The sequence below is a fragment of the Lynx canadensis genome, chromosome D3, assembly GCF_007474595.2.
Source record: "Lynx canadensis isolate LIC74 chromosome D3, mLynCan4.pri.v2, whole genome shotgun sequence".
Classification (NCBI taxonomy): domain Eukaryota; kingdom Metazoa; phylum Chordata; class Mammalia; order Carnivora; family Felidae; genus Lynx; species Lynx canadensis.
In genome coordinates this window covers 64,743,544-64,768,727 of record NC_044314.2, presented here as the reverse complement: position 1 = coordinate 64,768,727, position 25,184 = coordinate 64,743,544, and the positions used below count along the sequence as shown (strand labels likewise).

The window sequence follows — 25,184 nt, the reverse complement described above, 5'->3', positions numbered from 1 at the left end:
TCTGGGACCATGCTTCTCAGACTACTGCAGGGAAGGGCTAGTACTCTGTTCCCTTCATTTCCTGCCCATCATAGACCTGTACCTTTATAAAATGCATGAGAATGAATTACTAGGAAAGGATTCACACTGGACTGTCATAACAATGTGAAATTGCTATAGAAATGAGCGGGTAATCCCCACAGTTTCTGTACTAACTCATCACAGACCAACACTATCTGTAGATGCCCATTGAGTAGCCCTGACCTGGCAGAAACCAGGTGCTTGGTAAATTTATCTTTCTTTTAGCTTGAATTAAATATTCTAACCTTTGTAGCACTTATTGGTGACTGCACTCAGGAAGTAGTTTGCATATAGTTTGGAGATAGACGAGCTTCTGGCCAAGGTAGATGAACAAACAACTTGTTCATTTGCCCCCAATTAAAGTGATGGTTTTAAAAAACCTTTCCTGAGACATTTCTGGTACAATAAACCTGAATGGCAGTAACTTGGCTGGTGCCACAGTCCTGGCACCTGAGAGCTCTGTCATCCAGAGATATGCCCAAGGGCCAAGTGGTTTGCACAGGAGCTAGGGACCCTGGGACGTTCCTGGGCCCTCCACACTCTGACTCAGCCCCCAGTGTTCTCTTGTAGACTGCTGACTCTGGGGCTGGCCCTTCTGCACGCCGATGTGGTCCCAAACGCGACCATTCGCAACGTGCTTCGCGAGAAGATCTACTCAACCGCCTTTGACTACTTCAGGTACTTACCCCCGCTGTGCTGTGCACCATGTGCAGTGACAGCCCACTGCACCCAGTGCCCCCAGTTGTCCCAGATCCCAGGAAGTCACGGCAGAAATGGTTTTGCCTGATTTATGCACTGCCCTCCTTGTTCTGCGGCTCTGGTGGTCCAGGATTTGAACATCTTCAGCCCTGTGCCATGTTTCCATGTGTGCACTTAGTTAGAGCTAGCCTCTCTACGAGATGCACACATGTTTTCCCCCAGCTCAACTGTGCATTCATTTAACTTTCCAGTTCCTAGGAGTGGTTTTTGCTCAAAGAATTGCAATCACCCGCTGCCTGGGGCTCTGCGAGTGTGTAGGTTGTGTTGTATGGAGACAGCTGCAGTTGCAGGACCCACCACAAGCACACCATGCAGCCAAGGGCTGTCGACGGTGCTGGGGATAGTGGTGGAGGCAACCATGAAAGCTCAGAAAATCATCACGCTTTTCCTTGCGAATTAATGAGATAATTGTTGCTGATGACCAGCTCTGGGCTCACCTTTGGTCATTAAGAGACCACTTGTGTCACCCTCTCACACGCTTTATAATACATGTGGCTTCTAGTCCCAGACTCCAGGCACTCAACTCTTGTCCTCTTGTGGTTGTTTGAAGTTGCCCCCCAAAGTTCCCCACTCAAGGAGAAAAGAGGCTACGTGAAGACATAAGCATTATGATTAAATTTTGGACAGCCATGTTCTCTGATAAGAAGTACCTGACTGCCAGCCAGCTTGTTCCCCCAGGTGAGCATTGTTCTCAGCACAGTTGCTCGTGGGTGGTGGGGACACATAGGTGCAGGTGGGACAGTGGGGCGCAGTGGGCAGCCCTGAAGGAGTCTGGTTAGAATAGTGAGGGTCTCACTGAGCCCAGGCCTTAGCCATGCTGCATGGTCACCAGAGGCCCAAAGCCTGCCTGGCCACCACTTGTCCTCTAGCCCTAGCTGACAAGCATGAATGAGTGTAGAAGGCCCTGAGCAGAGGCCATTCCATGTAACTTCTCCCAGCACCAGCCCAGTTCACCAGCCACCCCCCTGCATATCTGACAGACCCATACTTGGATAAGTCCCATATGCCAAGATGAATAAGGCACCATCTGCTCTCATCTGGTAGAAGATAGTCAAATCTACAGGTGATGTCAGCATGAGGGGATCATGGGAATACCCCTCAAGGACAGGCACTTGGCCCACCAGAGTTGGGGAGGTAGGGACAGTTTTCTGGAAGAGGTGACAGCTGAGCTTCAAAGATGAACAGGAGCAAGCTAGGGTGGATAAGGTTAAAGAAAAGGTAAGGTGTAAGCAAGCCACAAACCTCCACAAAGAAACATGTTCTTGTTTCTCTGAGCACATAGCTGATTACACAGCACAAATTAGGGATGAGGAGTACAGGTTCTGCAGACAGACCCACAGCTGACAACCTGACTATAGGAAAAGGAAGGGATGGGGCACTGGGGGGCTCAGTCAGTTGAGCGTCTGACTTGATTTTGGCTCAGGTCATGATCCCAGGGTCATGGGATTAAGCCCTACATCAGTCTCCACACTGAGCATGGAGCTTGCCTAAGATTCTCTCTCTTCCTCTGCCCCTCTCCCCAACTTGCTCACTCTCTATCAATAAATGGGAAAGGGAAAGAAAAAAGGAAAGGGAAAAGCAGGCAGTGATTTCCGGAGTCAACTTCCTGGCTCCACATAGAGCAGGGCCAGCATCTCTTCTTGCCTGCCTGCAAGGGTCCCGAGTTGCCACCATATTAAAAAGCAACATGATGCCAGAGATGAGAGAGCTGTTTGTAATTTATCAGTATCACCACTCACATTTGTTTTATTCCATTTTGAATCCTAGGAGGAACGTAATACATTTTAGTAGGCTTTACATGTTGAATGGTTAAAAACTTCCTAGGAGTACCTGGCTAACTCGGTCAGTAGAGCATGCAACTTTTGATCTTGGGGTCATGACTTCAAGCCCCACATTGGGTGTAGAGCTTATATTAAAAAAAACAAAAATCTTGGCTGTTGTTTTTTTTCTGCAAATCATTTCTTCAACACCGTGTCTCTCCCTTCGTGCCCTTGGTGAAAGTCTAGACACCTCATTCTGGAAGCAGTAATGTGTTTGCCCACAGATAACCAAGACACCCGAAGCAATCTGGACATAGCAGTTGGCTCTCGGCAACAGGCCACTCAAGGCTGGATCAACACCTACCCGCTGTCCAGTGGCATGTCCACCATCTCAAAGAAGTCAGGTCGGTTAAAGGTTTGCTGATAGGTCCCTTGGGTCTGAGTCATATCCTGGCAGCTCAGACAGTGGGCAGAATGCTGAAAGACAGCTTCTTCTAGGTTCTAGAAATGAAGGGTAGGTCAGTGAACTCTGAAGAACACACTTGTGCCTTCTGTTTCTCCACAGGCATGTCCAAGAAGACTAACCGGGGCTCCCAGCTGCACAAGTACTACATGAAGCGCAGGACGCTGCTGCTGTCCCTGCTGGTAAGGTGACACCTGCCATATGCCCACAGCACTGAGGACAGGAGCAGCGTGGCACATGGGTGCACGCAGATGGCATATCGATGTCTCATCTCACCAGGCCACTGAGATTGAGCGTCTCATCACATGGTACAACCCACTGTCGGCCCCGGAGTTGGAGCTGGACCAGGCCGGAGAGAACAGCGTGGCCAACTGGAGGTCCAAATATATCAGCCTGAGCGAGAAGCAGTGGAAAGACAATGTTAACCTTGCCTGGAGCATCTCTCCTTACCTGGCCGTGCAGCTGCCAGCCAGGTGGGTCCTAGTCCTACCTGCCTGATGAGGGCCTTGCCAGAGTCCAGTCCAAGGGTACCTGAGTGGGAAGGAACATGATGTGGTCACTGCCAAGGATGGTTGGGGAAGCAATCTTAGTGGTTTGGTCCTCTGCCCTGGATGTTGACCCAGTCTCTCTGTGCAGTGGTTGGTTACACAGCATGGATTCCTGCCTGGGATGTCCTAATATCCCAGAGCCCAAGCAGGAAACATCAGAGCACATTCAGGGCCGCAGTCCTATTCAAGGAAGAAAGGAAGCACATGGAGGCTGTCACTACAGGGAAGCAGGCCTGGGGATCCTTTGGGCTTTGTTCCCAGAGGTCTTCAGCAGGCTACTCACAGGAGGTGGCCTGCAACCGAGTGTCCTGTGAACTCTCCCCGGTAGCTCTGCCAAGGACAAAACCAGTAGCTGAGAGGGGCCTCCCAGGCCCCTGTGTTAAATCCCACCAGGGGGAGTGCATCCACCCCACATCCAGGAGTGGACATTTCTTTCCCTTGAGCCCACACTTGCCTACTCACTGCTTCCTTCTTCTGGTTCTAACCCAGTCCTCTGGATTAGGACCACAGCTTGACAGTGTTCATGGAAAGTCTACCTTGTGTTAGCCTGGGGTCATGACCCCTAAAAACTTGCATCCACCCTCCCATCTATGGATGTACCTTCTGGCCTGTGGCCTCGCCATGCCATGGACAGGCTGCTTTGGGGGCCAGGGCAAGGGGGCGTTCTGAAAGCAAGGACTATAGAAGGGGATGTCTTTTGAATGCAGAATATAGGATAATTCCTGTTTTAGATAGTTCTGGCATTTTGTCATAGCCAATCATAGTGCTCTTTATTGTAAACACTCATGTTCAGAGTTACCAATATGTCAGTAGTGTAGAGTGTTAAGGGGTCACTTGGCATTAATCTGCATCCCTCCAGTTCAGGGCTCTTCCACCCCGTTACATGGAGGCAGGAGAGGCCATCTCCTTCACACCCTTTTTGTGCCCTAGGTTTAAGAACACAGAAGCCATCGGCAACGAAGTGACCCGTCTCGTTCGGTTGGACCCAGGAGCCGTTAGTGACATCCCCGAAGCTATCAAGGTAGTATAGCACGTGCTGGGGCCTGGGCTCAAACTGCACAAAAACAGAACTGCCTCCAGAAACATCTGGAACCTAGAAGTGTTAGAAAAACCTAGCAGCCTCAGTGGTAGAATGATGTTTCTAATTTCCTGTGTTTTCCACTTCTCAAATGAGGCATTTATTATGCTTACAGCAGAAAAATACCGAACATACTTTACCCTAGTTGAAATTATGCTACTTTACATAATATATGAGAAGTATTTCCCCACATTATTATAAGTGCTTTATTATTATCATCTGGGGCCATCCCTGAGATAATATGGGGTGGGGCCAGGTATTTCCAGAGGGCCCTCAGGAACTCCCTGTGCCAGACCATTTCCCTGCTTCCTTCCTAGTTTCTGGTCACCTGGCACACCATCGATGCCGACGCCCCTGAGCTCAGCCATGTGCTGTGCTGGGCACCCGCAGACCCGCCCACAGGCCTCTCCTACTTCTCCAGCATGTACCCACCGCACCCTCTCACGGCCCAGTACGGGGTGAAAGTCCTGCGGTCCTTCCCTCCGGTGAGCCCACGTCCTGCCTGAATCAGCCTCGGTGGGACTATCTGGCAGTGTTTAGGTGGAGACAGTAAGGACAAGCTTTATCTCCACTTGATGCAGGCCTGATGAAACATCGGTCCATCTTAGAGCATGTCTTCACCCTGTTTCTGTCCAGGCAGTCATAGAAGACAGATTTAGTTCTGACTCAGATATGTTTATTGGTATTACTTGTTTTTTAATTTTAATTTGGTGTCTGAGTTACAGAAGGAAGTTGAATTTGAGTTTGGTTCCAGCAGTGGGCTTTTGGGAGGTCGGGGGATCCCATGAGACAGCCACAGTGACAGATTTGGTAGCTGACTCGTGGAGGCCCCAACACAGGGATCTGCTAGAACCTCAGCCCTTGTCCCCAAGCAGGTCCCCAGCAGGGAACATACATGAGCGGGCACTTCACCTGTCATCGCAGGCACAGGAGCCTTGTTCCTTTTGCCTTTTCTCACCCATCGTGTTTCAAGTCGTTGGCCATTTTCCTTGCCACCCTCTGGACTTTCCGCAGTTCTCAGTCCTCTGTGATCTCCAGTGAGATGGTATCCCATGGGCTCAGTGACATCAGGGCTGTTCCAGGTTGGAGTGGGGCCCTGGGACAGCCATCTGTGTTGAGTTTGTTATCACCTTCCTAGAGGTAAGGAATTGTCTTCTCTTCCTGGAAGTCATTATCACTTGTCCTCCTCCTTTGCAGGATGCTATCCTATTCTACATCCCCCAGATTGTGCAGGCCCTCAGGTATGACAAGGTAAGGCTGTGCCAACATGTGCTGTCCTTCCCTCTGAGAGCCGTGCTGGGCAGTCCGGAGGGGGTCCTCAGTAACAGGGATGGGGCCTTGGAAGCAGGGCTGCCAAGCTGTGACCTGGTCTCTGAGCTCCTCTCACACACACCCCCACCATGGTTGTGGCCGGTGCTCATGGCCAGGAGGCCCCACTCACCCTGTCTCACCCTGAGGCCCCATCTGCTGTGCAGGGTGGGTGGGCCCTAAAAGTATTGCTAGCCACTTCCTTAGTCCCTGAATCTAGCTCCCTCGTTTCTTCAGTCGGAATCAGGGAGGCTCAAACAAAATGATGGAGGTATTAGTGTGCTTGGGCTGCTATAGCAGAGAACCACAGAGTGAGGGGTTAAACAATGGAAATGTACTTCTCATTGTTCTGGAGGCTCAGAGTCGGAGATCAAGGTGCCTGTAAGGTTGGTTTCTCCTGAGGGTTGGTTTGCAGATGGCTGCCTTCTCCCTCTGTCCTCACATGGTCTTCTCTCTGTGTGTATGTGTCCTAATCTCCTCTTATAAGGACACCACACTGGACTAAGTGTCACCCTAATGATCTCATTTTAACTTAATCACCTCTTTAAAGGCCCATCTCCAGACACCATCATATTTTGAGGCACTAAGGCATACAAATTCAACACATGAATTGGGGGGCACAGTTCAACCCATCACGTATAGCACTTGTACATAAGATACCTAACCACAGGGCCTGGCACAGAAACCCCTCCGGAGGTGACCACAGCCCAGAACCCACACTGCCCGTGCTTCATCCCAGCACCGGCCCCCTGACCTGTGCTTGAGTCTAAGTGTAGCAGCAACATCTGCCCCTTTCCTGTTCCTGCTGATTCTGTTCCCCACTGCATAAGACACCAGACTCCCCTGTGTCCTGGCTGAGTCCTTGCAGTAGCAGCAAGTGCTGTGTCTCACTGTGGTGGCTATGAGCACTGTGGCTGGGTATCCCAGGGCTAGCTTCTTCCTCCCAGATTGGCAGGATGCTCTGTCTTGGTCCATAGACCAAAGTGCTTCTAGAACTGCAGCCAACTTCTCTTGAAACACTGAGTCCTGTTTTAGCTAGGTAGCTGCCAAAAGCCCTCCAATTCTGAGCAGGTGGTTTTGATATTGTGCTGACAGTGCAGAGCCTGCTTGGGATTTTCTCTTTCTCCTCTCTCTCTGCACTTTTCCCCCACTCACACTCTCTTTCTGTCTCAAAATAAATAAACATTTTTTAAAATGAAAAAAAGAAAGAACACACAAGAATAAAATGCTAAAACCTTTCCCAAAGCTAGAAGCCTCGGTGGGCCTCTGACTGATGACACTTCCTCCTTGTTCAGACGGCTGCCGTTTTCCACTTCCCTGTTGTAGTCTGTTCGTTACTGCACTGAGTCCCCTTCTGTGGTCTCAGCAAAACTGACTGGATTACCAGTGCATCATAAAAGGACATAATCAACGAACAGCCAGGTGCGAGGGCAGGATAGGGCAAGGGATGTGGGAAGGCTGTGGAGTTTCCACGCTCTTCAGGCGCCTGGCTCTCCCAGCCTCTCCACCAATTCGGAAACTCCACAAACTTTTATTTAAGCAGACTACAAGTTGAATATTCATAGTTTATCTTTAGATCCTTTTACTGGGTTAGCAGTGGGAAACCCATAGCGAGGAGTTATTTGAAGTTTGACCTACTAGGTAAGCCCACCCAGCCAAGTTGAGGACATCTGTCCCCAAAATACTTTACTAGATGGGAGGCCACAGACTACTGTGAGGAGGAGAGAAGCCACTCCTCCAGGAGTCTTCCAGAAAGGCCAGCACCTTTTTAAACCTTAAGACAGGGTAATTAAGGAATGCCTAGGTGGCTCCGTCGGTTAAGTGTCTGACTTCAGCTCAGGTCACGATCTCATGGTTTGTGAGTCTGAGCCCTGCAGTGGGCTCTGTGCTGACAACTCAGAGCCTGGAGACCGCTTTGGATTATGTGTCTCCCTCTCTCTGCCCCTCCCTTACTTGTGGTCTGTCTCTCTCAAAAATAAGTAAACAAGCAAATTTTTTAATTTTAAAAAAAGGGTGATTAAAACTTGGAGTTATGAGTAGTAGAATACAACTAAGAAGAAGAAAGAGGAAAGGTCCTTAGGATAGTGGCCATCGTGTGTCAACTCATGAAGTATCTGTGTATTAGAATTTTTTTGGAACCTGCCCATCACTGTGGAACATTGTTCCAAACAACCAGCTTATAACTGAGTTTTAGTCCCCAACCTACTCATTCCTCGTACTTGACAACAGCAGAAATTGGTTGGAGAGTCATGGTTCTTAGAATCTAGGGGAAGTCACAGGGGAAACAAAAGCCGGCTCCTTCCTATATTGAAGACACCATCACGTGGGGCTCCATCTGCCCCACCGGCCAGCTAGCCAGCTGGAACTTGGCCTGTGTAGGTTGGGCTCACACATAACCAGACAAGCTTGCTCACACAGCCGGAAACCACTGGGCGTTACTTCTTGCTGGGTCTGCAAGTGCTAGGAGTCTACTCCTACACTGGGTGAGAGTGTCTTGTGGTGGAGAGGCGCCCAGCCTGAGCTGATGGTGACCTTGTTCTCCTATAGATGGGCTACGTACGGGAGTATATTCTGTGGGCAGCGTCCAAATCCCAGCTTCTGGCACACCAGTTTATCTGGAACATGAAAACTAACATCTATCTGGATGAAGAAGGGCACCAGAAGGACCGTGAGTATTTGTCATCTTCCCTCAGGCCTGACCCCCCAACTTTAACCCTCCTAGGCCCGTGCTGTCCCAGCCCATGGTTCCCTCTGCTTCCCATCCTTTGGTGGGAATTCTCACCTTTCAACACCCAGCGGGAGCAGGATCCTCCTCTTTCGTGAAGCCTTTGCTATCCTCCCCTCCAGACGTCCTCCCTGCCCTGGCACCATCCTGTAGCTCCCCAAGCACATGTGAGAGCCTCCTGTTCAGGCCGAGCCTCTCCTCACCCTGCGCTTGACCCAGTGACTCCATATGGGGGCGAGGCAACCACCCAAGGAAGTCCTCAGAGGTTGTCCACATCTTCACATCGTCACACCCTTAAAAACTAGTGAGGCCCCCGGAGACCTTTGGTTTATGTGGGCTTTGGTTCTCAGTGTTAACCAATGTTAGACATGAAAACCAAGACATTTAAAAAATAATACAAGCCCATCACATATTAACATAAATAACATTTTTATGAAAAACGACTCTAAAACTCAAAAAGAGGAAGAGTGGTGTTGCTTTACAGATTTACAGATCTCTTTAATGTCTGTAATAATGCCACAGCATCTTTAGTAAAAGACAACAGGACTCTCATTCTGCTTCTGCATTTACCCTGTTGTTTGGTTAAAGTAAATGAGGGGAATTCAGCCTGGTACAGACACGTGGCTAGAAAAAGGAGGACCATTTTAGTGGTCTTTCTGGTCACTATAGGTGGTCTCGTAGTCTCTGCTGATACTGCACCAAACACAACAAGTGATAGTTTTCTTAAAGGTGAATCGCGATGTGGATTTGAAATCATGGCAGCGAGTTTCTCGTGCTCTTTCTTTGAAGCCCATTGGTCTACCCAGCACTCACTACACCCCCCACAGGATTTCACAGCATTCAAACTCACATTTGCCTGTGCCCCACTGGCCTTACCAAACAGAAACATTGTCAAGTGGTGGGGAGCTGTCAAGCTCACCGGCACAGATGCAAGTTTTCCAAAACTTTGTAGTTTTCCTTAAATGGCAGATTCGACTTGTTGATTTTTAAGAAAATATCTCCCATGTACCTAAGTCCAAATAACTCTATTTTTGTCTGTCAGTCACTCTTTCAAGTAAAAAATGATGTTCCCTGAAAAAAGAGATTAGTTCAGCCCGAAAGTCACACCAACACAAGATGCTGTTCCTTGAGACCACAGCATCCGCGTGCTTCACATACAGCAGGGGGCTCCGGACACTGTCCAGTTCATCACACACAGAATGTTAGAAAGATATACTCAGGGTAGAGTTCAGTCAGATTAGTCAATGCTCATCACCTCACCAGGGACATTCTTAGTGACACTGGCTTTTGTTTATACTGTGGGAGCAGAGCCATGAAGATCCATTGACCACCAGCACCTTGGCCAATGGCTTGTGCACAGCCTCGCAGGTGTCTACACAACAAGGAGGGCAAACAGCCTGTCAATATGGTTTTGACTGGGGGGAGCCTGCTGAAGGGTCCCAGGGACTCTCCAGGCATCTGCAGACCACACTCAGAATGTCTGACCTCGCTGCTGGGGGACACCTGGACATCTGGACTGTACATCTGGCAGATGTGTGGGGTTTCCTGGAGGGCCTTCTGTGGCATGGCTGCAGGCTCACCCTCTTGGTTTCTCTGCCAGCTGACATCGGCGACCTCCTGGAGCAGTTAGTGGAGGAGATCACAGGCTCCTTGTCAGGCCCAGCCAAGGACTTCTACCAGCGGGAGTTTGATTTCTTTAACAAGATCACCAACGTGTCTGCTATCATCAAGTAAGTGGCATCAGTCCTGGCTTGTGGGAATTGCATGGAGGGCCCGCACTGGTTCTAATGAACAGCCAGGGTTGGGAATCACTGCCCTGGCAATTCAAGTCTCTTGAAAGTGTAGCAAAATGCACAGCCTTGCAAATTTCAGAAAACATATCTTTCATTCTAGATACTGTCCCCTAACTTGAAGCCACTCTGCTCTCTCCAAGTTTTGAAGAGTGTTGGGAAAACCAGACTCATTTGTAACTCCCAATGTTGTTTTATTGATTTACCTCCTGGGCCATCCATTTGTGAGGGCTCATGCCATCCTGGGGCATCTGTGGCACTGCCAGTTTATGTGGGACAGGGCCCTGGAGTCAACTGGCCAAGTGCCTGGGAGAGGCCCTGGCAGGGGGAGCACTGGCTTCCTGTTTTCTCAAGTGCCTCATTCCGTGGGCTGTTCCCTGGCACCTTGGTCACCAAGTGACCTAGGCTGTGTGCCCTGAGGCCCTTTTCTGGGCCTGGTACTAAGTAGAGCGGTGGTGCAGCAGCTTCTAGCCCGCAAAAATAAAGGAGTGGGAGGTGGTATTTCCTGGGCATCATGTCAGGCACCTGATTCCACTTTACCCTGTCATCCTCATCCTAGGGATGCAGAAAGACAAAGGGGCCTGCCCAAGGTCATGCTGCAAGTAAACAACAGAGCCAGCACTTGAGCATAGACCCCAGAGCCAACTGTGTCCCCTGTGTGCCTCTGACAGCAACATACACACACCCCACACAGGCAAGGGGCAGTGACAGCCAGAAAACTCCACCCTGGTCCGGGAAGAACTGGTCTAGCAGAGCCTTCAGTAGTAGCTAGAACTACGAGGAGAGGAAAGGAGAATCAGACAGGAGGGGCTCTGGGCTGTCCCCCAGAAGCCCCAGAGGCCAGTTCCTGCAGAGACAAAGCAAAGCATTTCTGTCCTGTTTCTCAGGCCCTACCCTAAAGGCGACGAGAGAAAGAAAGCATGCCTGTCGGCTCTGTCTGAAGTAAAAGTGCAGCCTGGTGAGCAGGATGAGATGGGCCTCTTCCTGTGGGTGGGCAGTGTGGGTAGGCACCGGGATCAGGGAGGCGGCCAGCCCACATGAGCCTGGGCCCTGGGGCACTGGTGTCCCTCTCCATAATCTGCCCCTGGTGAGCTGAGAGCTACTTCTCAGCAGATACTCTTTATCTTCCTTGTTGCTTTCTGTTTTTCTTAAAGCCTAGACACTGTCCTTGGCAGCCATGATTCTAGAAATTTCCTGAACTCCAGTGGAATAGGAGCAACACAGGCTGCACAGACTGTAGGCATGGGTGGGAGTGTCACAGGTGTACTGGGCTGAGGGTGCCCACACTGGCTGACCTTTCCTTGACCCTTGTTGAGCCACCTGCCCTGCCCAGTGTAAACAGTAGATCAGCTCAAAGAAGCTCAACGTCCACACAGGCTGCAGTTTCCCTGGTCAGCAGGCTCCCAGACCCTTGCAGCCCATGCTGCCGGGTCTTGTCCTGGAGGCACTGGGGAGCCAGCCAGGACTCCAGGGCAGAGCAGTAGATTGTGCTTCTGGGAGAGAGACCAGAACTGGCCAGGGAAGGACGGTGTGAGGGCATTGAGGGAACAGCATGTTCCTTCTGCCCCTCCTTCCCCTGGTGGCAAAGCCCACCTGACCCCACAGCAAGGCCTCGCTTTGCTTCCCAGGAGTCCCAGGACTTCCTGTGTCAGGGCCTCTCCTAGAAGCCCACTCCCTAGCCAGGATCTCTCCCCCGCTTCCTGGGTCTCAGGGAGCACACCGCAGCCCCCCAGGGGAACTGCCAGTTCCTTGACCAGGAATAGGCTTTCTCTTGTCCTCCCTACTTGACATGTGTGCTGAGAGAGGGGAGCTACAGCCAGTGGGTGAGTGTAAGAACTGAGGGTGTTCCAGGTAAATGGAGGCAGGGTAGAAAGCTCCTGCACATGCCCTGTAAGAGCAGGCAGCTCCCCACCTGGCACTGGTCGGCCAGTGGGGCCCCGAGGAGCAGTGTGCTAAGTCTGTAAAGCTGAGTGTTGGTGTGTCCTCCTGGAGAAGTGTCTCCTGGGAGGTGGCAGCTCCTTTGTTAGATATCAGGAAGGGTCCAGGAAAAGACCACAGATCAGGGAGGATGGACCTGTAATGGCCACAGGATAAAATATCGGTGCCTCAGATGAGGACCTAGAAGCCCCATCTGGGGGCAGGGAGTCATTTTGGGGCTCCCTGTAACTTCGCCCTCTGTCCCTGCACAGGCTGCTACCTGCCCAGCAACCCCGAGGCCATCGTATTGGACATCGACTACAAGTCCGGGACACCCATGCAGAGGTGAGAGGCCACCTGTCTTTCGGCAGTTCCCTTGCACAAAGTTCTCATTTGCTCCAGCACCCATGTTCCTTCTGTTGTTTTGCAGTGCTGCAAAAGCCCCGTATCTGGCTAAGTTTAAGGTGAAACGATGTGGTGTTAGTGAACTCGAAAAAGAAGGTCAGTGAAGAAACTCTGACACGGTTTGGGATCTAAGTGTTTTCTCTGGATGATGCCAGTTTTAGGGGGCATATTTAGTTTATTACCAGCTCCCTGTGAAAGATGACATCCATCCACGCTGGGTCTGAGCCCTTGTTCAGGAATGGCACAGAGCTTATATACGGTGACAGAGACACCTGGAGACCGGCCCCAGGTCAGCCATTGAGTCCAGGAGGCACCTTCCTGAGGCTGAGTAGCCCAGAGCTTTGGGGGGTGCCGTGCAGGTTACACAGCCTGGGTGGCTTCACCAACAGAAATTTATTCTCTCACAGTTCTGGAGGCCAGAAGTGCCACATTGGGGTGTCGGCCAAGCCGTGCTCCTTCTGAAGATGAGTAGAATCTGTTCCGTGTATTTCTCCCAGCTTCTGGTGGTTGCTGGCAAGTTTTGGTGATGCTTGGCATCTTCGTCATTCCGACCTCTGCCTCTGTCTTCTCAAGGCTTTCTCCCTGTGTCCCCGTGTCCAGATTTCCCTGCTCTGATAAGGGCACCAGTCATTGGATAAGGGCCCACCCTAACCCTCAGTAACTTGACTACATGTGCAAAGATACTATTTCCAAAAAAGGTCACATTCTGCAGTTTTGAGTGGGCATGAATTTTAGAATAGGAGGTGTGGTCCCCTGCCAGTATGGGGACATGCCTTCCATGGCCTTCCCTGCACTCTGGCCCCCAGGTCCTCCCAGGCACCCCAGGATGCAGACAGACACACACCTCTGCCCCCCAGTTCATAGTGCCCTCTGCTGATCCCAGGCACACCTGGATCCCCATTTCCAATGAAAAAGGGGCTCTATCTTCAGTTCCATCTAAGCCTAAACATTCTTCAGAAGAGATCCCTGGCCCCGTGGCTCCATCTGCTGACCCCAGTTGTCTGCTGGGCCTCATTTGGCCTCCTTGGGGCTTTGCAGAGACAATCCCCAAGATTCCCAGGGTTCCAGGCAGGTGAGCAGGACTTGCCCTGGCCCGGAGGGCCTCTCCCTGCCTCCAGGCTAACTGGCTTCCTCTCCACCGCCCACACACAGGTCTTCGGTGCCGCTCAGACTCTGACGACGAGTGTGGCACACAGGAGGCTGATGGCCAAAAGATCTCATGGCAGGCGGCCATCTTCAAAGTGGGAGATGACTGCCGACAGGTAGTGAGTGGGGCCAGGCCTGCCCTCTTCCTAAGGCTCCGGGTGCATTTAGGGGTCACACCTCACATGCTGAACCACAATCTTTGTTTCCCACATTGGGTTGAGGTGCCACAGAGGAAACCAGGGCTTTCTGCCAAACCCAGGGGTCTCTCCAGCAGCTCCCACCCACTGCCCATCCCCTGGCCGCCCAGCGGGAACTGCCTTGGAGGACAGGCACTCCTGACTTGCATCCCCCACTAGACAGCATGGCCTTAGTCTAGCCCGGTGCCCAGTGGTCAGAGCCCAGCCCAGCATGGTATGCAGTGAGGCCAGATGCTCCAGACTCCTGCTTGGCCATGGCCTCCCTTTCTCTCCTTCCCTCTCTCCTTCCCTCTCTCCCTCTTCACTGGCAGGGCTGCTAGCAGTCATGTGGACTAGAGCACAGGAGGCGGCCAGCTGACCACCCCTTGTTTCCCTGGTCTCCAGGATATGCTGGCCCTGCAGATTATTGACCTTTTCAAGAATATCTTCCAGCTGGTTGGCCTGGACCTCTTTGTCTTCCCATACCGGGTGGTGGCCACCGCCCCTGGGGTAAGTTCCCAGGAGCCCAGGGGGTGTTCCCGATGCCTTAGGCCAAGACAGCTCCTGCCTGCAGGCCTCAGCACCTGGCCCTTCCTCTCCAGTGCGGAGTGATTGAGTGCATCCCCGACTGTACCTCTCGGGACCAGCTGGGCCGCCAGACGGACTTCGGCATGTATGATTACTTCACGCGCCAGTATGGGGACGAGTCCACCCTGGCCTTCCAGCAGGTGACCAGCGGGGCAGCCCCCAGACCAGAGGTTGCTTGTGCTCTCCATCCCACCATTCCCAGCACTGCTTATGGGCCAGCACCCTGCTTCCCACTTTCCCTGCTTTTCTGAGTCCTTGTACGTTTGGGGGTAAAACAAGGGCACCTCATAACCTTCTTTGGGATTCAAAGGAACCTTGAAATGGACTCCCCAGAAGAAAGCAAATTCGTGGGTGTGGGAGGAAGGGGCTAAACCCCTAAACCCCCAGACGCAGTCACTTGTCACTCCTGTTCCCAAGATCTGGCCTGCTGATTTGGGCTCTACCTCCAAGGCTAGAAACAAGAGCCCAGAGAACACCTGTAGGCCCTGGGGTCCCAGGAACAAGGCAGGAAGATGCCCAAAGGTCCTGGGAGGTACAGCCTTAGGGCCATCCGTGAGCACCTGGGCCCTCTCCACACAGGCTCGCTACAACTTTATCCGGAGCATGGCTGCCTACAGCCTCCTGCTGTTCCTGCTGCAGATCAAGGACAGGCACAACGGCAACATCATGCTGGACAAGAAGGGCCACATCATCCACATCGGTCAGCCAGCTCCCAGAGCCACCCTCCTCCTCTCCCTTCACCCCCTAGAGCCCAGGGCAGGACACCAATCCCCATCGCACAGAGGAGCCAAGCATGCTCGGGTCACCCAGCCAGTCAGGGTTCAAGTCCAGCTTTGAGACCAGAGCTGTTGGCCACTAGGCTGTGGGGGCGAGTAGCAGCGGTACCACAGTGCATGGGGCACTCTGGGGTTGAAAACTGGAACCAGGGAGAGAACAGCTCATCTAGCCCCGGGGCCAGCCTCATCTCCGCTCCAGCCTGGCTCCCCACCTCCATAACCTCTTTTCTCTCCTGCCTGCTGTCACCCCCCCCGCCCCACTGCCCCTACCATCTCCAAGAAAACATGGCCTGTGGCCAGCTTGTGGGATGTGGGGAGCCTGTGGCTCCAAGCCCTGGCTGAAGCACGCCCATATCTCTGCCCTGTCATCTGATCTTGTCACGAATGGCTTTGGGGGTTTTGCAGACTTTGGCTTCATGTTTGAAAGCTCACCGGGTGGCAACCTTGGCTGGGAACCAGACATCAAGCTGACCGATGAGATGGTGATGATCATGGGGGGCAAGATGGAGGCCACGCCCTTCAAATGGTTCATGGAGATGTGTGTCCGTGGCTACCTGGCTGTGCGGTGAGCCCCAGGGAGGGGCCAGTGGGGAGGAGGGTGGTCAGGCACCAGTCCTGGGTGCCACTTGTCCTGCAAGATCCCTCAGAGGTCCCATGGGGCCGTCTCAGGCTCCTTTGTGGATCGAGGGACTGCCGTTCAGAGAGAGCAAGGCAGGTTCGAGAGGATGCCTGCTGGTCCAGGCAGCCTGGGCCTTGCCTTCCCATCACCACTCTGCCCACCTGTGCCAGTGTCTCTGCTCTGGGTGTCAGTGCTCCGGGTGTCAGTGTCCACATTTTGTAGTCTCCTGGGTGTGGCCTTGCCTGGCAACACCTTGGGCTCCTCACTGTGAGCACGCCATTCACCCCTTCACCCAAGTGTGAGCATCTGCCACCTCCCAGCTGCACCCTGAAGACTTACTGTCCTGGCTTCAGAGTGTCACAGAGCCAAGGCCACACAGCAGCCTGGACTCCAACCCAGAGTCTGTTGGAGCCTGTGTCACGCCCACTCAGTGCACCTGCCCCACGAGAAAAGGAGGGTCAGGGTATGTTTGCCCTGCATGCCTGCGCTTCCTCAGCCAGGCACAGAAACCGTGGCCAGAGGCCTCAGGTGGGCAGACCGGGACAGGATGCTCAGCCCATTCAAGGATGTGTGAGCAGCCCCCACCTGGCAGCTGCAGGGAGGTGGGCCGACACGTGCAGCTGTTGGTTGGTGGCTGGGCTGCAGGAGTGCAGGCAAGGCCACCCTGCTCAGGCCAGCCTCCTTCCCCTTCCCTCCCTGTCTCTCCACAGGCCCTACATGGATGCAGTTGTCTCTCTGGTCACTCTCATGTTGGACACGGGCCTGCCTTGCTTCCGTGGCCAGACAATCAAGCTCTTGAAGTAGGTCCTGGGCAGATGCGCAGGCCATTTGGGGGGCAGTTGTCCCCTCAAGGTGGGAGCCTCTCAAGTGCTGGTAAATGTGATCATTATCAAGGCCAAGTGCTCTCCTCAGAACCCCAGAGCAGACAGGGTTCCTGGTGAGGCGCTGTCACTGCACCAGGCTGCAGATGTTCCAGGTATCCCTTCATTTCTCAAGGATGCAGTGCCAGGCCTTACCTCCAGCCTGAGGCTGCAGCGGCTTAGCCCTAGGCTCTGCTGGGGAAGGGGACAGGCCCTCCAGAGCCAGCTGGGAACAGTGCCCCTCCCCCTTACAGCTATTCCCAGGAGGGAACAAATTCCCACAAATGCTAAGTGGTCTGTTAGCAAGACCGCATCCCACGGGAGAGTAGCCTAGAGGGAGCAGTTTCCACAGGTGGCAGGGGACAGCCCTGACACAGCCCTTGCCCCCCAGGCACAGGTTCAGCCCCAACATGACCGAGAGAGAGGCTGCAAACTTCATCATGAAGGTCATTCAGAGCTGCTTCCTCAGTAACAGGTGAGTCTCCCCCTTCCACTTTCCCCTCCGGAGCCCACTGCCACACACCAATGTTCTCCAGGCACCTTGCGTGGGGCCACGCCTGGGCCAAAGTGACGAAGATGCTGCTGTCCCAGGGTACTCTGTACCACAACTCCTGAAGGGAGCCCTCATGGAGTGACAGGGTACTGGGTTAGAGGGGCCAGGGATATGCTGAGGGGAACACCCAACAGAGGCCTAAAGGCCAGAAACCGTGCCCACCTGGGACCCAGCCTGCGAGGCCAAGCAAGCTGCTGGTGCAAAGAGCATGCAAGGAGGCGAGCACAGCCCAGTGGGCTGGCTGAGGAGCAGAAGAGGCCTCAGCCCCACCCCTGCTTCCCCACACCTTCCTCATGCTGCTGCCTGGGCAGTGACAGGTGGCCCAGGGTGGAGACAGGCCAATTGGCCATTATGATAGTGGAGCCATGAGAAGAGGTGGGTTCCAGTTCTGAAGGCAGAGCGGCTAAGCACCTGGGCAGTCGGGGAGCCAAGCTTCCCCTCTGGGAGGTGCAGACATGGAACCCAAGGAAGACGGCGAGCCGGCTGGGGTGGGCCTAACAGGAGCAGAGGAACAGGAGGCAGCTCAAGGGCAAGCATGAGGAACATGACAAGAGGGGTGTAAAAGGCAGGACGAGGGAGGTCTCGATTGTTTTGTTGGCAGAGTAGGACGGGCGTGGGTTGCGGGGTGTGACAGGAGGAGAATGAGCTGTCGTTTGCATGCCACGTGGCAGGCCAGGGGGCAGAGTCACTCACTATGTCTGGGGACACGGAGTATCTTTGGCTAACACTTCCCCTACCAGAGTGTGGGGCAGAGTGGTGTTTGGCTGAGGAGGCCCAGGAGGAGACAGCAGAAAGGAGCTCACACAGTCATTGTCACAGGTGGGGAAAAGAGTGTCCCTAGAAGAGAGGCTGGCAGGGAGGCTAGAGGGTCTGCGATTTTGCATTTGCACCTTCAGAGAGGAGAAAAGGGGCACTTCCCCAATGCAGCTCTCCAGGCAGACATGAAGGACGCAGCGGGGAGAGGGACCCAGACCCGAGACAGTCTCCTTACAGCTTCCCTCCACTCTCCTTCCAGGAGCCGGACCTACGACATGATCCAGTACTATCAGAACGACATCCCCTACTGAGGGTGGAGCTGGACCAGCTATCATGGCCACCCCCCAGCCATCCCACAATCATAGAGCTGAGAGAGCACAGCCCCACCCTGGCTGCTGTGCGTGGTCAAAGGGGGTGAACTGCTGGTGGCCCCATCATTCCATCCATTGGAATTATTTTTATAGGACAAAAGTCCACCATGCAGAGCCTGGCAATCCATTCCTTCCTAGTGTAACCCACATGTGACACGTGAGACTGAGATGACTGACAATCCTCTGGTGACACTTTCTGCATGGGTGTGAATAATTCATTTGCACTGGACACATTCCCAACACATTCCCTAGGTACATGAAGTATTTTCTTGTGTATAAAAAATTATATTCAACTTAAGATTTAACCAATGTGAACAAAATAAAAACCAGCAAAAGTGTGGAGTGCCAGGTGTACCTTCAGCTGAGGGGTGATTCCTGGATATGCTGGGAAGGGAGCAGGGCAGTGTTCCCTCTCCCACCCGGAGTGCAGCCCACCAGGAAGCCTCTAGGGGCCCAGGTTAATGCACTTCACAACTGACTCATCACAGCGCAGATGCACCAACATTCACACTGCATTTTCCTGAACTGCTCTGTTCCGGCTCCTGTTAAAAGCCACCCAACCACCCCATCCGTGTCTCTTGCCAGCACAGGTGTGGCTCCATGTCCTGCCTCTGCTCCAGGACTCAAAAACCTTTGTGCAGCCAGCCCCCAACAGCCACCTACTCCTACCCACTGTGACCCTCTAAGCAGATAGGAAGACCCCAAACTAAAAGAAGAGGATGACACAGGGCAACTAGAAATGTCACTAAAGTTTAAACAGCATCTTTAACTTTAAGCAGTAGATCTAGATGAAGAGAAAACCAGAGAACAATGAAATTACCAAAATAAAGCAAAAGGGGAAGCTGTGAAGAAGAAGCTCCAGTCAGCTTCCAGTGGGATTCCAGAGTTGGTGATAAACATAAATACTCAGCTTCAGGAAGCACAGTTGAGTCCTGAGCAGTATATTCAAAAAAAATATGGGGTGCCTGGTTGGCTCAGTCAATAGAGCATGCAACTCTTGATCTCAGGGTTGTGAGTTCAAGCCCTATGTTGGGTGTGGAGCCTACTTAAAAAAGAAAAAAAAAAAAGTATGAAAAAGCCAATTATGTAAGTTAAAAAATTCAAAAGGGAATGCCCGGATAGATTGATTAAGCGTCCAACTCTTGATTTTGGCTCATGTCATGATCCTGACGGGCAGGGACACTGTCATGATCATGTCATGATCTCACGGTTCATGCCCCATTCCTCATGCAAAGCCTGTTCAAAAAGCAGTCTACAGGGGCACCTGGGTGGCTCAATCGGTTGAGTGTCCGACTTCGGCTCAGGTCATGATCTCATAGTCCGTGAGTTCGAGCCCTGTGTCAGACTCTGTGCTGACAGCTCAGAGCCTGGAGCCTGCTTCAGATTCTGTGTCTCCCTCCCTCTTTCTCTGCCCCTCCCCTGCTTGCACTCTCTAAAATAAACATTTAAAATATTTTCAATAAAAATATAAAAAAAAATTTAAAAAGATACCAGAAAATAGGGTGTAATTTGGAGAAAGATCAACCAGAACATAAGGGTGGGGAGAGCATAGAAAAAGCAGGATATAAACACATTGTAAAATGGTAGAAATATATTCAAACATAGTAGAAATATTTCAAACCACACTCCTTGAAAAGACTTGTCAAATTGGCCTTAAAAAGGAAGTCAAATGCAACATACACGGTTCTGGCATTATGGCAAACTATAGATCTTGAAAAATTAGAAACGCTATTTATAATACTGGGCAGAAAACCTAAATCTGTGAGCTGACAAGAAAATAAGGTCTCTTTAGAGACTGAAAACAAATTTAAAAATTTTAACTGGTGGTGAAGGAGAGGGGGCCGAATAAATCTGTTGGTTGAGCATCTGACTCTTGATTTCAGCTCAGGTCATGACCCAGGGTGATGGGATCAAGTCCCACATCAGACTCTGTGCTGAACATGGAGCCCTCTTGGGATTCTCTCCCTCTCTCTCTTCCCCTCTTGCCTACTCTTTTTCTTTAAATAATAATCTTAACAGGGGTGCCTGGCTGGCTCAGTCAGTAGAACATGCGATTCTTGACCTCAGGGTTGTGAGTTCAAGCCCCACATTGGGCGTGACGCCTACTTAAAAAATAAGTTAAAAGACCTAAGTTCTATAAATCAGTCTTTTTTTTTTTAATTTTTTTAACGTTTATTTATTTTTGAGACAGAGAGAGACAGAGCATGAATGGGGGAGGGTCAGAGAGAGGGAGACACAGAATCCGAAACAGGCTCCAGGCTCTGAGCTGTCAGCACAGAGCCCGACGCGGGGCTCGAACTCACGGACCGCGAGATCGTGACCTGAGCCGAAGTCGGCCGCTCAACCGACTGAGCCACCCAGGCGCCCCTATAAATCAGTCTTAAGAACAATAATATCCCTGTTTTGATGACATTGGTGACTAAAGACCAACCCAAGAGCCTGATGCCTCTGAGGAGTTTATTAGGGAAATTTGGTCTACACTTGGGATAGGGTATACTAGAAATAAAGCCATGCCCCAAGGACCAGGAACTTCCTTGATGTGTTTGCAAAAAACCCATCCTGCTTATAGGTGAGCACTGGGTGACCTTGTGCTGGAGGCCCTAGTCAGCCCAGCCAAACAATAAAAGGAAACAGTTTAAGAATCTGGAAAGGAAAAACAAAACTCAGAAGTGGAATTTGTGTACGTGAAAATCCAGATAATCGATAAATATCTATAGTCAAGGTGATAGGATACAGATTCATATACAAAAGTCAAGTTGTGTGTGTATGTGTACAACATATATCTCACAACAAAAGAAAACCGTATCATTTAGAGTTGGATCCTAAAACATCAAATATCAGAAAATAAATCTAATGAAAGAAGAAATACTGAAAAGTACAATTGTTGAGAGAAGACCTAAACGAATAGAGTAACATAGTCATGGATTGGAAGATTCAACATCCCACAGATTATTCTCCCCAAATCGATCTGTAGTTTCACTGCAAATACCAATCAAAATCCCAGAAAGTTTTATGGTGGAAACTGGCACATCTAAAATGTATATGGGAAGGGCGCCTGGGTGGCTCAGTCAGTTAAGTGCCCAACTCTTGATTTCAGCTCTGGTCACGATCTCAGGGTTGTGGGATCGAATCCCATGTTGGGCTCGATGCTGGGTCTGGATCCTGCTTGGGATTCTCTCTCCCCCTCTCTCTCTACCCTCCCCCTGCTCGTGCTCTCTCTCTCAAATATTTTTTAAAAATTATATGGGAATACAAAGGTCAAAATACAGCTATTACGATCTTAAAGACCAACAAGCCTTGGGGCGCCTGGGTGGCGCAGTCGGTTAAGCGTCCGACTTCAGCCAGGTCACGATCTCGCGGTCTGTGAGTTCGAGCCCCGCATCGGGCTCTGGGCTGATGGCTCAGAGCCTGGAGCCTGTTTCCGATTCTGTGTCTCCCTCTCTCTCTCTGCCCCTCCCCCGTTCATGCTCTGTCTCTCTCTGTCCCAAAAAAAATAAATAAAAAACGCTGAAGAAAAAAAAAAAAAAAAAGACCAACGAGCCTAGATATCGAGACTTATCCATAAGCTACAGTAGTTGAGACAACGTGGTTTACAATGGAAGAGAAGTCCAGGAATAGACCCACATACATAAAGACATTGCAGGGCAGTAGGGAAAGAATAGTCTTTTCAATAATGGTGTCACATCAACTGGATATCAGTATAGAAAAACAAACATAATCCTCACTGCCTGTGTCACATCAGACATAAAAATTCCAGGTGAAATGTAGAGCTGAATGTTCAAGGTAAAGTTTAAGGCTTTTAGGAAAAAATACAGATACAGAAGAGAAAATATAGGCTTGATGACTTTGGGACACACAAAGATTTCTTAGAACCAAAACCAGCACTAATCATAAAAGGAAAAAAACTAATTTCAACTATCTGAAAAGGGACGACAGGGGTGCCTGGCTGGCTCAGTCGGTAGAACATGTGACTCTTGATCTTGGGGTCATGAGTTCAAATCCCACGTGGGGTGTAGAGATTATGCAAACAAATCAGCTTTTAAAAAGTATTAAAAAAAAAAAAAGCATGCCACAAACCTGGAAAGATGTCTGCAGTACATGTATCTATTCAAAGGACTTCTATAAGAAACTACTAAAAATCAGTTAAGACACAAACTAGAAAAATGGACAAAGAGCTGAAGAGGCATTTCACAAAACAGATTATCCTGAGCCATTGAATAATAATAAAAGGTGTTCAGCTTAAAATGAAAGTTAAAGCCACAACGTGATACCTACTAACCCACCTGCGTGTCTGAAAAGACAATATCAGGTGTCGTGAGCATGTGGAGCAACCAGGATGCTCCGAAGCTGCTGGTGGATGTGCAAGCTGCTACAACCACTTTGGAAAACTGACATGTCCACTAAAGCTGAGAATCTCCTACTCTATGACCCAGTAATTCCATTCCTACATAGGTACCGAACAGGTGCAAAATCTGTACACCGAAAGACACAAATAGGAATGTTCTGAGGAGCACTATTCATAACCAAAAACTGTAACTGACCAAAATGTCCTTCAACAATAGATAAATAACTGTGGTTATTCGTGTGATAGAATAAAATGCAATAGAAATACAGGAACAGGGCAACTGTCAGTATGGACTACTCTACTCTTCTAGTATAGCAAACTAGAAAAAAGAAGAAACATCTCCAATTTGATAAAGATCATCTGAGAAAAAAACTCACAGCTAACATGTTAACGATGAAATATTCAAGACGTACCCTCCCCCACCCCAAGGTCTGGAGCAAGACACGAGTGCCCTGCCCGTTATCACCACTTCTAATAGCATTGTACTGGGGGAGAGTGTGGCCAGTGCAGTAAGGATAGTGGTTGATAGATTGGAAAGGAGGAAGAGAAACCATCCTGCTCATGCACAATAACATTGTCTATAAGGTCCTGAAGAATCTACAGAAAAGCTCAGGGAACTAAGGGGGTTCAGCAATATCGCAGTACACAAGGTCAATATACAAAGGTCAGTTGTATTTCTATATGCTACCAATGAGCAGTTGGAAAATGAAATTTTAAAAAATCTTCACCATTTTTAATAGCATTCAAAAACATAAAATACTGAGGGGCGCCTGGGTGGCTCAGTTGGTTAAGCGTCTGACTTTGGCTCAGGTCATAATCTCACAATTTGTGGGTTCGAGCCCTGCATCGGGCTCTGTGCTGACAGCTGACAGCTCAAAGCCTGGAGCCTGCTTCAGATCTCTCTCTCTCTCTCTCTCTCTCTCTCTCTCTCTCTCCACCCCTCCCCTGCTTGCACTCTCTCTTTCTCTTTCAAAAATAAATAAACATTTTTTAAAATTTTTTTTTAATTTTTGGGGCATCTGGGTGGCTGTTAAGCATCTGACTTCAGCTCAGGTCATGATCTCATGGTTTGTAGTTTCGAGCCCTGTGTCAGGCTCTGTGCTGACAGCTAGGAGCCTGGAGCCTGTTTCAGATTCCATGTCTCCCTCTCTATCTTTCCCCTGTTCACTGTCTCTCAAAATAAATATTAAATTTTTTTAAAAAGTTAATTTTTTTAATTTTTAAAACAATTTTAAAAAATTAAATATCTAGGGCTAAAAGTAAAGATGTGCGAGACCGTCACACTAAAAAAATACAGATCATTGCTGAGAGAAGTAAAAACTGGACAGAGACATCATGTTTGAAGACTAGAAGACTGAAGTCCCTGCAAATTGATCTCTAAATTCGGTGCATTCACTTCCCAGACATTTTTATGAGAATTGACAAGCCGAGTCTAAAATTTCTACAGACGTGCAAAAGATCCTCACATCATAAACCATAGTTAAGTCTGAAATGGACTGGAGGTTGAAATGTGAACTAAGATACCATGCAAGTGGTGCCTGGCTGGCTGAATCAGAGGAGTGTCTGACTCTTGATCTTAGGGTCATGAGTTCCAGCCCCCACGTTGATCATAGAGATTACTTGAAAAAATAATAATAAAACTATGCAAATGTTAGACGACATGGGTAAGTTTCCTCAATAACCTAGAAGTGAGGAGAACTTTCCTAACCAAAATCCAGAATCAATACAGGCAGGTACAATGTTACAACCAGTGTATGGATAGCAAAAGAAACACCATGAACAAAGTAAAAGACAAACAGTAAAGATCTCAAAGTGAAAATGCCAACCGAGGAAGAAGAAAACCCTACAATCCTACATTTTTCAGATACGCAAATGATATGAGTAGTTTACAGAAAAAGAAAGGTAACTGGCACTTAAATATAAAAATATCCTTAACTTTGGGGTGCCTGGGTGGCTCAGTTGGTTAAGCATCTGACTCTTGATCTCAGCTAAGGTCTTGGATCTCAGGGTCGTGAGTTTGAGCCCCACACAGGGCTCCTTAACCTTGATCATAAGATAAATGCATATTAAAACTGCACTGAAGTGCCATTTCTCACCTCTCAGACTGACAAAAATCCCCAGTGTGACAACAGGGGACATATCCAGTGATGGTGGGAATGGAAAGGGCAGGTCTCCAGCACT

General features: G+C 50.3%; 1 protein-coding gene across 2 annotated transcripts in view; it reads left to right on the top strand.

The window, feature by feature from the left end:
- The window catches only part of PI4KA (phosphatidylinositol 4-kinase alpha), a 111,506-nt gene extending 92,510 nt beyond the window's left edge, over nucleotides 1-18,996 (top strand). For both annotated transcript variants that reach the window (XM_030292318.1, XM_030292320.1), the window contains exons 35-55: nucleotides 631-738; nucleotides 1,370-1,497; nucleotides 2,864-2,983; nucleotides 3,145-3,224; nucleotides 3,322-3,515; nucleotides 4,521-4,611; nucleotides 4,986-5,153; nucleotides 5,866-5,919; nucleotides 8,524-8,644; nucleotides 10,302-10,431; nucleotides 11,379-11,449; nucleotides 12,681-12,753; nucleotides 12,839-12,909; nucleotides 13,966-14,075; nucleotides 14,541-14,645; nucleotides 14,738-14,863; nucleotides 15,303-15,423; nucleotides 15,905-16,064; nucleotides 16,829-16,918; nucleotides 17,370-17,453; nucleotides 18,547-18,996. In XM_030292318.1, the coding sequence (XP_030148178.1) occupies nucleotides 631-738; nucleotides 1,370-1,497; nucleotides 2,864-2,983; nucleotides 3,145-3,224; nucleotides 3,322-3,515; nucleotides 4,521-4,611; nucleotides 4,986-5,153; nucleotides 5,866-5,919; nucleotides 8,524-8,644; nucleotides 10,302-10,431; nucleotides 11,379-11,449; nucleotides 12,681-12,753; nucleotides 12,839-12,909; nucleotides 13,966-14,075; nucleotides 14,541-14,645; nucleotides 14,738-14,863; nucleotides 15,303-15,423; nucleotides 15,905-16,064; nucleotides 16,829-16,918; nucleotides 17,370-17,453; nucleotides 18,547-18,598 (2,257 nt within the window). In that variant the 3' untranslated portion in view covers nucleotides 18,599-18,996. The remainder of the gene's footprint in view (nucleotides 1-630; nucleotides 739-1,369; nucleotides 1,498-2,863; nucleotides 2,984-3,144; nucleotides 3,225-3,321; nucleotides 3,516-4,520; nucleotides 4,612-4,985; nucleotides 5,154-5,865; nucleotides 5,920-8,523; nucleotides 8,645-10,301; nucleotides 10,432-11,378; nucleotides 11,450-12,680; nucleotides 12,754-12,838; nucleotides 12,910-13,965; nucleotides 14,076-14,540; nucleotides 14,646-14,737; nucleotides 14,864-15,302; nucleotides 15,424-15,904; nucleotides 16,065-16,828; nucleotides 16,919-17,369; nucleotides 17,454-18,546) is intronic.
- The last annotated feature ends 6,188 nt before the right edge of the window (nucleotides 18,997-25,184 follow it).